Source organism: Oncorhynchus gorbuscha, unplaced genomic scaffold (assembly GCF_021184085.1).
Source record: "Oncorhynchus gorbuscha isolate QuinsamMale2020 ecotype Even-year unplaced genomic scaffold, OgorEven_v1.0 Un_scaffold_681, whole genome shotgun sequence".
NCBI lineage: Eukaryota > Metazoa > Chordata > Actinopteri > Salmoniformes > Salmonidae > Oncorhynchus > Oncorhynchus gorbuscha.
In genome coordinates, this window is record NW_025745762.1 from 179,772 (window position 1) to 192,271 (window position 12,500).

At 45.7% G+C, this 12,500-nt stretch overlaps 1 protein-coding gene across 1 annotated transcript in view; it reads right to left on the reverse strand.

Annotated features, from left to right (window-relative positions):
• Nucleotides 1-12,500, reverse strand: part of LOC124019784 (thyroglobulin-like) — a 113,118-nt gene that overhangs the window by 79,292 nt on the left and 21,326 nt on the right. The window contains exon 21 of the mRNA XM_046335210.1: nt 9,523-9,675. Within this exon, the coding sequence (XP_046191166.1) occupies nt 9,523-9,675 (153 nt within the window). The remainder of the gene's footprint in view (nt 1-9,522; nt 9,676-12,500) is intronic.

A 12,500-nucleotide genomic window follows, 5' to 3' on the forward strand; every position in this document is an offset into this window, starting at 1 on the left:
CAGACAACCTGTACAGACTCATCACACACTGACACAGAGCTGAACATCACAGTAATCAGACAACCTGTACAGACTCATCACACACTGACACAGAGATGAACATCACAGTAATCAGACAACCTGTACAGACTCATCACACACTGACACAGAGCTGAACATCACAGTAGTCAGACAACCTGTACAGACTCATCACACACTGACACAGAGCTGAACATCACAGTAGTCAGACAACCTGTACAGACTCATCACACACTGACACAGAGCTGAACATCACAGTAGTCAGACAACCTGTACAGACTCATCACACACTGACACAGAGCTGAACATCACAGTAATCAGACAACCTGTACAGACTCATCACACACTGACACAGAGCTGAACATCACAGTAGTCAGACAACCTGTACAGACTCATCACACACTGACACAGAGCTGAACATCACAGTAATCAGACAACCTGTACAGACTCATCACACACTGACACAGAGCTGAACATCACAGTAATCAGACAACCTGTACAGACTCATCACACACTGACACAGAGCTGAACATCACAGTAATCAGACAACCTGTACAGACTCATCACACACTGACACAGAGCTGAACATCACAGTAATCAGACAACCTGTACAGACTCATCACACACTGACACAGAGCTGAACATCACAGTAATCAGACAACCTGTACAGACTCATCACACACTGACACAGAGCTGAACATCACAGTAATCAGACAACCTGTACAGACTCATCACACACTGACACAGAGCTGAACATCACAGTAGTCAGACAACCTGTACAGACTCATCACACACTGACACAGAGCTGAACATCACAGTAATCAGACAACCTGTACAGACTCATCACACACTGACACAGAGCTGAACATCACAGTAGTCAGACAACCTGTACAGACTCATCACACACTGACACAGAGCTGAACATCACAGTAATCAGACAACCTGTACAGACTCATCACACACTGACACAGAGCTGAACATCACAGTAATCAGACAACCTGTACAGACTCATCACACACTGACACAGAGCTGAACATCACAGTAGTCAGACAACCTGTACAGACTCATCACACACTGACACAGAGCTGAACATCACAGTAATCAGACAACCTGTACAGACTCATCACACACTGACACAGAGCTGAACATCACAGTAGTCAGACAACCTGTACAGACTCATCACACACTGACACAGAGCTGAACATCACAGTAGTCAGACAACCTGTACAGACTCATCACACACTGACACAGAGCTGAACATCACAGTAATCAGACAACCTGTACAGACTCATCACACACTGACACAGAGCTGAACATCACAGTAATCAGACAACCTGTACAGACTCATCACACACTGTCACGAACCGGCTCAAAGCCCGTAACAAAGGGAGACAACGTGGAGATAAGGAGTAACAAAAGATATATTTATTAACTAAAGCAACTAAGGAAAATATCCAATGGTGTGTGTAATCAGTAGTCCGTAGTGTAAGTGAGTGTTTTGCATGCATGAATGTGATAATGCAGGGTGTTGAAAGGTGCCAAAGCAAACAAACAAAAGGCCACCAAGAACCACACCACAATCTACAACAGGTGTCTGCATGGAGAGAGTCTCCTCCATGAATGTTGAAGAGGTCTATTTATCCTGGGAGACACCTGGCCCAGGTGTTTCCCATGTAGCTGACGACCCTCTCAACTCCGCCCACCGGCATCCTAATAAGAAAACAAGAACAAAGACAGAATACGGCAGACAGAGTGGGAGGGTCGTCACATTCCCCCCATAAAACCGGGGACCAACAAGGACCCCGGAACAACATACCAGCCTCCCGCGTCCCAAATTGACACAGGCCTCTGCGTCCCAAATTGACACAGGCCTCTGCGTCCCAAATTGACACAGGCCTCTGCGTCCCAAATTGACACAGGCCTCTCGTCCCAAATTGACACAGGCCTCTGCGTCCCAAATTGACACAGGCCTCTGCGCCCCAAATTGACACAGGCCTCTGCGCCCCAAATTGACACAGGCCTCTGCGCCCCAAATTGACACAGGCCTCTGCGCCCCAAATTGACACAGGCCTCTGCGCCCCAAATTGACACAGGCCTCTGTGCCCCAAATTGATGAGGGTTTACGTGTTCACACTTACAATTTGCCCCAGCCAACCTCCTCCCCAGACCTCAGCAACCTTCGCACAGGAAGCAACATTTAAGAGGAAAGAAAACAAGACCAGGAGGGAGCAGACAGGACAGAGAGAACATGACAATACGAAACAATGGTTAGTCACGTAAACATTAGGAACAGGGCGCACGAGAGAGCGCATCAGCAATCACGTTTTCAGTCCCCGGATGTGCCTCACATCGAGATGGAATGATTGTAAAAATAAACACCATCGCATTATCCTCTGGTTTGGACACATCATGGACCTCAAAAAGTGAGGGGGTTATGGTCGGTGTAGACCACAATAGGTACTACCCCCGACCCGACATACACTTCGAAGTGTTGTAGCGCCCAAATGAGTGCTAGCGCTTCCTTTTCAATAACCGAATAGTTCAACTGATAATCGTTAAACTTTTTAGAAAAGAAACTAACAGGCTTCTCAATCCCAGACACATCTGCTTGCAGCAAAACTGCACCTGCCCCCACATGACTAGCATCCACCTGCAAGGTAAATGACAAATCCATGCGAGGAGCAGCCAGCACTGGAGTTGAGGTAAGCAACCTCTTTGAATCTTCAAAAGCGTGTTGACAACGAGTAGACCAAACGTAAACAGCCTTAGCTTTCAGCATATCTGTCAAGGGAGCGACCACAGTAGAGAAGTTATTACAAAAACTACGGTAATAACCAATCATGCCCAAGAAACGCATCAGTTCCTTTTTAGTAGTTGGTGGTGGAAAAGCATCAATAGCCACCACTTTAGCCCGAACAGGACGCACTTCACCCTGCCCAACCACTTTTCCAAGGTATGTAACGGTCGCCTGAGCAAACTCACATTTTGCCAGATTGATTGTGAGGCGACCTGCAGCCAGACGTTCAAACAAGGCTTGAATACGGGACAGATGTTCTTCCCAAGTATCTGCATAGATCACTACATCGTCCAAATAAACAGCGCACCCGGTCAGACCGGCGACAACCCTGTTCATAAGTCGCTGAAAAGTGGCAGGTGCATTGCGCAGACCGAAACTCATAACTGAATACGAGTACAGACCAAAGGGTGTAATAAAGGCAGAGATTTCACGTGCCCTACTCGTCAGTGGCACCTGCCAATAGCCTTTTAACAGGTCAAATTTGCTCACAAACTTAGCTGCACCGACTTGATCAACACAGTCCTCCATCCGAGGAAGAGGAAATGAATCTGGCTTTGTGACACTGTTTACCTTACGGTAGTCCGTACAAAAACGGTTTGTTCCATCCGGTTTACTGACCAAGATACAGGGAGAAGCCCAACTGGAGAAAGAAGGCTCTGCTATCTTACTCTCCAGCATGTACTTGACCTCAGCATCCAGACAACGTAGTTTCTCTGAAGAAACTCTATAGAACCGCTGACGAATGGGGTCAGCACCTCCAATGTCAATATCATGTTCTATTAAGTTTGTACGTGTAGGTGTATCAGAAAATAAACCTGGAAATCTCTGAATCAGACCAACCATCTCTTTCCGCTCATCAACAGGTAGGTGAGTGAGAAGACTGTCTAAAATATCCAGTGTTTCTGAATTTTTCAATCTACCCTGCAATATACAATCGTCAGGACCAGGAACATCTTCCTCCTCATGCACAGATCTAGCACGACAAGAACCCAAGGAAACAACGGTATCAGCCAAAAGAACAGGTTTACCGTCCTCTGTAGAATCCCACTGTTCAGTCTCAGAGGAACGTGCATAATAGGGTTTTAACAGATTTACATGGCACAGCTGGTGTGCTTTCCTCCGTTCTGGAGTGGCAACTAGATAATTTTGCTCAGTGTACTGGCGCACCACTGTATATGGACCTTGAAACTTGGCTTGAAAAGGAGAACCAACAATTGGCAGCAGAGCAAGAACCTGGTCACCTGGACTAAAGTGACGAGGCTCAGTTCGGCGATCAAATATGCCCTTCATCCTATCCTGTGAAGATGATAACTTCTCTTTAGCCATTTCACCAGCGGCATACAGCCGTCGCCGGAAATCACACACATACGAACACAGGGACTGAGGAGGCTCGGGAGACTTCCAGTCATCCTGGAGAACAGATAAAAGTCCACGCACCCTATGTCCAAACACAAGGTCATTTGGACTGAAACCTGTGCTCTCCTGTGAAACTTCCCTAGCGGCTAACAGTAACCAAGGCAACCCCTCCTCCCAATCCTTATCCATCTCAGTACAATAAGCTCTCAACAAAGACTTAAGTGTTTGATGGAAACGTTCCAGTGCTCCTTGACTTTGCGCGTGATAGGCGCTAGACACATTGTGTTTAATATGAAGCTGTTGAAGAACCTGACCAAACAGATTAGAGGTAAAATTAGATCCTTGATCACTCTGAATGACCTTAGGGATTCCAAACAATGAGAGAAACTGAGTCAAAGCTTTTAACACCGATTTAGTCGTGATAGATCGGAGAGGATAGGCAGCAGGAAACCTAGTGGTCTGACACATCACAGTGAACAGGTAACTGCTACCCTTTTTAGAATGAGGCAGAGGACCCACACAGTCAATAATTAGATACTCAAAAGGTTGGCTGAGTACAGGAATAGGAAACAATGGTACTGGTTTAATAGCTTGATTAGGCTTACCAGTTAATTGACAGGTGTGACAAGTTTTGATAAAATCAGAAACATCCCTCTTTAATCTAGGCCAAAAGAAATGTCTTAATATGCGATTGTAGGTTTTCCTCACCCCCATATGTCCAGCAACGTCACTGTGAGAAGTTTCCAACACCAACTCACGAAGCTTAACTGGTACAACAACCTGACTAATTGCCTCCCCCAGAAAAACACTATCATGAGACACCCACTTTCTCATCAGGACATCCTCTTGGAGAAAATAGCCATGGGCGACATCTCCCAACTGTTCTATAGGCACAATTTGATCACGCAACTCTTCCAACGTGGGGTCATCCCGTTGAGCATTGATTAGATCTGAGCGGGTTACAGATAACGGGATAACAGGGAAAACAGTGACATACTTTGTATTATTATCATTAGTCGGCGCAGTGACTAGTTCGCCACGGCTCATAGAACGTGTCACTGCACACGCAGAGAACACCTCTGGGAAACTCTGTACACTCTCATCAGGAATCCCAACAAATGACGGCTTAGTGGAAACCACTAGAGATGGAAACACAACTGGCCATACCCGCTCACCTGCTAAGTTATTCCCAAGGATAACGTCGATACCCTCAATAGGCAATGAAGGACGCACCCCACAACAACTTCACCCTTCACCAGCCCACAATCCAACATCAGTTTATGCAATGGAACTGACAGAGTGTTCAAACCTATTCCCCTAATTAGAACACTATTCCCGAATCAGTCTCAGCAGAAAAGGGTAACACAGACTCCAACACAAATGATTCAGAGGCACCTGTGTCTCTCAGGATCTTCACTGGCACTAGGTCTTTACTTCCTAACATAGACACAAAACCTTCTGTAATGAAAGGTAAATAGTCTGGATCAATATGGACTTTCACATTCTCCTGGGCCTGAGGAAATGAGTCAAGAATGAACTGATGTGGAACAGGTGCAGCTAACGCAGCAGGCTTAGATTTAGCGTAAGCACCCTTTGACCTGAGAAGTGGACATTCGTTTTTCCAATGACCTGAACCTTGACAGTAGTGACACTCCTGCCCAAAGTCAGCCTTACCATGGGAGTCAGGTTCAACCCTAGTTGAATAGAACTCTGCCCGAGAATCAAAGTATCTCGGTGAGCGAAGCCCAAATCTATCCGAACACCCCCACTCTTTCCGAATACGGGGTTTTGCAAAGACACTTTTGTGAGTCAACACATACTCGTCCGCCAAAACCGCAGCTTCAGCAACATTCTTTACTTTCTGTTCATTAATATAAGTGGCAATACGATCAGGAATTGTGTCCTTAAATTGCTCTAACATAATCAGATCACACAGCCCTTGGAAAGTCACAACTGCAGAGGCAGAACACCAGCGATTAAACTGTAAAGATAACTGTCGCGCAAACTCAACATGAGTCTGGTTATCGTCCCTTTTTAAAGTTCTAAATCGTTGGCGGTAAGCCTCAGGGACCAATTCATAAATCTGTAACACAGCTGTTTTAACTTTATCATAACTGGCACTGTCGTGTACACTAAGAGCTGAATATGCTTCCTGCGCTTTACCAGTCAGCACACACTGCAACATTAAAGTGCGGTCAGAATCAGGCCAACTCCTAGCGTCAGCAACCCGCTCAAACAACGAAAAGAATGTCTCGGGGTCCCTTTCATTAAACCGAGGCAATAACCGCAAGTTCCCAACAATATCAAATGTCTCTGGGGCACGACCAAAAGCGGAACTACCCCTAGGTAAATCTGGGTCACCTTCCCAAAACAAACTCTCCCCTGAGATCTTTCCTTCCCTAACCAACTCTATACGTTCTTGTTGCAACTTGATTTTAGCACGCTCCATATCTTGTTTAAATGCCAATTCCTTTTCATATTTCACACGATCATGCTCTAGCTTCTCACGATCATGCTCTAGCTTCTCACGATCATGCTCTAGCTGTAACAAAAGCAGTTCTTTCTGCTGTTCAAAAAGAAGGCTACTAGGACTAACCGATGGAATGGCCATTGTAACGTTATGGGAGACAACAAATCCTCAGCAGAGGCTGGCCCGGTGGTAACTTCAAGAATACCACTCTCCATCAGATTGGCTTTCAATATCAACCTAATAGAATTCTTTAGACGTTTATCACTAATCTCAACCTTGTAGTGTTCCGCGACCTTCAACAGCTGTTCTTTAGTACCTAAATCTAACAATTCCTCTGATGGAGAGCGAATGAACTTATCTACATAAGACGCCATAATCACACAAAAAACAATTCTCGCTCTTCCCTTCTGCTGAGCACACCAGAACACAACCCGAGAATTGACAATCACCCTGAGCACCACAGAAGAGAGATGAGATATGGAGCTTCCCCAAAACCTACAATAACTCAACCCTAGTCTTCGTGCAGATTTGCGGTGGGAATTTACGCACTGTAGCCCGCTGGCAAGGAAATAGAACTCCCCAGCATGCTGGCAAATTCCACCAAGCCACGGATGTGCCCCGAGACAACTGCTCAGTCCACAGACACCACACAAAAATAACAAACATTAACCATGCCCAACATATTCCAAAAAATGAAACACGTCGCTAAACCTATCAGGGGAAAAAGGCTATAGCTCCGGGTAGCAAGTTCCACTACCCTACCCAAATCTCCCACCGAGGTACACAGCCGATTTACTCACCTCAGACTGACTTCCCAACAGAAAGTAGAACAAGTTTCCAGGCTAGGCAAGGCCTGGAAACTAACCATTATACTCTCTCCAACGCAGCACATAAACCAAACAACAAAGGCAACCAATACTGGGCCGATCACACTCAAACACTATTCAAACCAAACACGTACCTCCACGGTCTCCCAAACCAATAGTTCAAAGATCCCGGATGAGCCCCCACTTGTCACGAACCGGCTCAAAGCCCGTAACAAAGGGAGACAACGTGGAGATAAGGAGTAACAAAAGATATATTTATTAACTAAAGCAACTAAGGAAAATATCCAATGGTGTGTGTAATCAGTAGTCCGTAGTGTAAGTGAGTGTTTTGCATGCATGAATGTGATAATGCAGGGTGTTGAAAGGTGCCAAAGCAAACAAACAAAAGGCCACCAAGAACCACACCACAATCTACAACAGGTGTCTGCATGGAGAGAGTCTGACACAGAGATGAACATCACAGTAGTCAGAAAACCTGTACAGACTCATCACACACTGACACAGAGCTGAACATCACAGTAGTCAGACAACCTGTACAGACTCATCACACACTGACACAGAGCTGAACATCACAGTAATCAGACAACCTGTACAGACTCATCACACACTGACACAGAGATGAACATCACAGTAGTCAGACAACCTGTACAGACTCATCACACACTGACACAGAGCTGAACATCACAGTAGTCAGACAACCTGTACAGACTCATCACACACTGACACAGAGCTGAACATCACAGTAGTCAGACAACCTGTACAGACTCATCACACACTGACACAGAGCTGAACATCACAGTAATCAGACAACCTGTACAGACTCATCACACACTGACACAGAGCTGAACATCACAGTAGTCAGACAACCTGTACAGACTCATCACACACTGACACAGAGCTGAACATCACAGTAATCAGACAACCTGTACAGACTCATCACACACTGACACAGAGCTGAACATCACAGTAATCAGACAACCTGTACAGACTCATCACACACTGACACAGAGCTGAACATCACAGTAATCAGACAACCTGTACAGACTCATCACACACTGACACAGAGCTGAACATCACAGTAATCAGACAACCTGTACAGACTCATCACACACTGACACAGAGCTGAACATCACAGTAATCAGACAACCTGTACAGACTCATCACACACTGACACAGAGCTGAACATCACAGTAATCAGACAACCTGTACAGACTCATCACACACTGACACAGAGCTGAACATCACAGTAATCAGACAACCTGTACAGACTCATCACACACTGACACAGAGCTGAACATCACAGTAATCAGACAACCTGTACAGACTCATCACACACTGACACAGAGCTGAACATCACAGTAGTCAGACAACCTGTACAGATGTACAATCTTAATTTGATCTCCCTGCTGCAGGTGAACTTTCCTGCAACGCTGGACATTTTAAACTTGTAGAGAATTTGAGGTTTAAAAAGGCATCTGAAGTTTGTAATTCCCACTTTCAGACTTGATTTTCCTTTTTGAAAAAGATATCAACCATTACAAAATTGCTCAATAATTATAATCCACATAATAATTCACATTTCCTGTTGCTGGAGGACTATTTTCCTGCTGTAGCAAACTGGCTCAAATGAAGATCCTACATCTGTAGCTAGTCAACCAGCATCCTGTCCAGTGGGTGTCCTTGTGCATCAAGCTGCTCTACGCTACAGTTCTGTCTCAGACAAGACTTCCTTAGTCAACTATAGACAACTAGCTGTGGTACAAAACAGTCATATGCAAATCAATAAAGTCCATATCATTAAATCAATAAATCACACATGTATATTTTCTAGAGGGTTTATAGGGCTGCGTTTCTGAATACATCTGTAGTTAATGAGTTGAGCGTTTTCTAAGAACGTATGTTTTGCATTAGTTCAGGTTCTGGAACATCTCCTGCAGGCACCTTTCCATTCAAAGCAAGTTACACATGGTTTTCACTATCGTTTATTGCAATAGTGGATGGCAGACATTCGGACACAAAAACACACGTACACGCACACGCACACACACACACACCAACCTGCAGGCTGCAGAGACCCTGGGCCCTCATGTCGTGGAGTAGAGAGGTCTGCAGGCTGGAGTGGAGGGAGGAGCTGCAGGGTCCCTGGTCTGGACGCAGGGGGAGCTGGAGCACCACAGAGGTCTGGACGGTCTGCAGCACCTGAAGTCCTGGAACACACAGAGACACAGACAGAGACATGACACAGACACATGACACAGACAGAGACATGACACAGAGACACAGACAGAGACATGACACAAAGACACAGACATGACACAGAGACATGACACAGAGACACAGACAGAGACATGACACAGAGACACAGACAGAGACATGACACAGAGACATGACACAGAGACATGACACAGAGACATGACACAGAGACATGACACAGAGACACAGACAGAGACACACACAGAGACATGACACAGACAGAGACATGACACAGAGACACAGACAGAGACACAGACAGAGACACAGACAGAGACACACACAGAGACACAGACAGAGACATGACACAGAGACACAGACAGAGACACAGACAGAGACACAGACAGAGACATGACACAGAGACAGACAGACACAGACAGAGACACAGACAGAGACATGACACAGAGACACACATGAGACAGAGACATGACACAGACAGAGACAGAGACACAGACAGAGACATGACACAGAGACATAGACATGACAAAGAGACACAGACAGAGACACAGAGACAGAGACACACACAGAGACAGCCAGAGACATGACACAGAGACACAGAGACAGACAGAGACATGACACAGAGACACAGACAGAGACATGACACAGAGACACAGACAGAGACACAGACAGAGACACAGACAGAGACACAGACAGAGACACACACAGAGACAGACAGAGACATGACACAGAGACAGACAGAGACACAGACAGAGACATGACACAGAGACACAGACAGAGACATGACACAGAGACAGACACAGACAGAGACACAGAGACAGACAGAGACACAGAGACAGAGACATGAGACAGAGACAGACACAGAGACAGACACAGAGACAGACACAGAGACAGAGACAGAGACAGAGACACAGACACAGACACAGACATAGACACAGAGACAGACAGAGACACAGACAGAGACATGACACAGAGACAGAGACAGACACAGAGACAGACACAGACAGAGACACAGAGACAGAGACAGACAGAGACAGAGACAGAGACAGACACAGAGACAGAGACAGACAGAGACAGAGACACAGACACAGACAGAGACACACACAGAGACAGAGACAGACAGAGACATGACACAGACACAGACAGAGACACAGAGACAGACACAGAGACAGACACAGAGACAGACAGAGACACAGAGACAGACACAGAGACAGACACAGACACAGACACAGAGACAGACACAGAGACAGACACAGACAGACACAGAGACAGACACAGAGACAGACACACAGAGACAGAGACAGAGACAGAGACAGACACAGAGACAGACACAGAGACAGACACAGAGACAGAGAGATAGACAGAGAGACAGACAGACAGACAGAGAGACAGACAGAGGCATGACACAGAGACAGACAGAGACACAGAGACAGAGACAGATACAGATACAGAGACAGACGAGACATGACGTAATGAAGTCTAGGCTCCCTGCCAAACACACAGTGATTCCATCAAACTGTACACAGGACTGATTACAGTGTGACGCATCAACGGTCCAAGAGAGACGTAAACAGTCAGACAAGAGCAACAACTGAACACTGAGGGAGAAAACAACTTCCCTTTACAGTCAGACAAGAGGAACAACTGAACACTGAGGGAGAAAACAACTTCCCTTTACAGTCAGACAAGAGGAACAACTGAACACTGAGGGAGAAAACAACTTCCCTTTACAGTCAGACAAGAGGAACAACTGAACACTGAGGGAGAAAACAACTTCCCTTTACAGTCAGACAAGAGGAACAACTGAACACTGAGGAGAAAACAACTTCCCTTTACAGTCAGACAAGAGGAACAACTGAACACTGAGGGAGAAAACAACTTCCCTTTACAGTCAGACAAGAGGAACAACTGAACACTGAGGGAGAAAACAACTTCCCTTTACAGTCAGACAAGAGGAACAACTGAACACTGAGGGAGAAAACAACTTCCCTTTACAGTCAGACAAGAGGAACAACTGAACGCTGAGGGAGAAAACAACTTCCCTTTACAGTCAGACAAGAGGAACAACTGAACACTGAGGGAGAAAACAACTTCCCTTTACAGTCAGACAAGAGGAACAACTGAACACTGAGGGAGAAAACAACTTCCCTTTACAGTCAGACAAGAGGAACAACTGAACACTGAGGGAGAAAACAACTTCCCTTTACAGTCAGACAAGAGGAACAACTGAACACTGAGGGAGAAAACAACTTCCCTTTACAGTCAGACAAGAGGAACAACTGAACACTGAGGGAGAAAACAACTTCCCTTTACAGTCAGACAAGAGGAACAACTGAACACTGAGGGAGAAAACAACTTCCCTTTACAGTCAGACAAGAGGAACAACTGAACACTGAGGGAGAAAACAACTTCCCTTTACAGTCAGACAAGAGGAACAACTGAACACTGAGGGAGAAAACAACTTCCCTTTACAGTCAGACAAGAGGAACAACTGAACGCTGAGGGAGAAAACAACTTCCCTTTACAGTCAGACAAGAGGAACAACTGAACACTGAGGGAGAAAACAACTTCCCTTTACAGTCAGACAAGAGGAACAACTGAACACTGAGGGAGAAAACAACTTCCCTTTACAGTCAGACAAGAGGAACAACTGAACACTGAGGGAGAAAACAACTTCCCTTCAACATCAGGACACTTTCACTACTAGATAGTCTATGAGTGTTATGACTGACTGTCAACTCCTGTGAGCATGTCATATTACCCTGTTTTTCAGACAGACAGGAAGTCTGGTCATTCTGTGTTATACTACACACTGTGGAGGTCT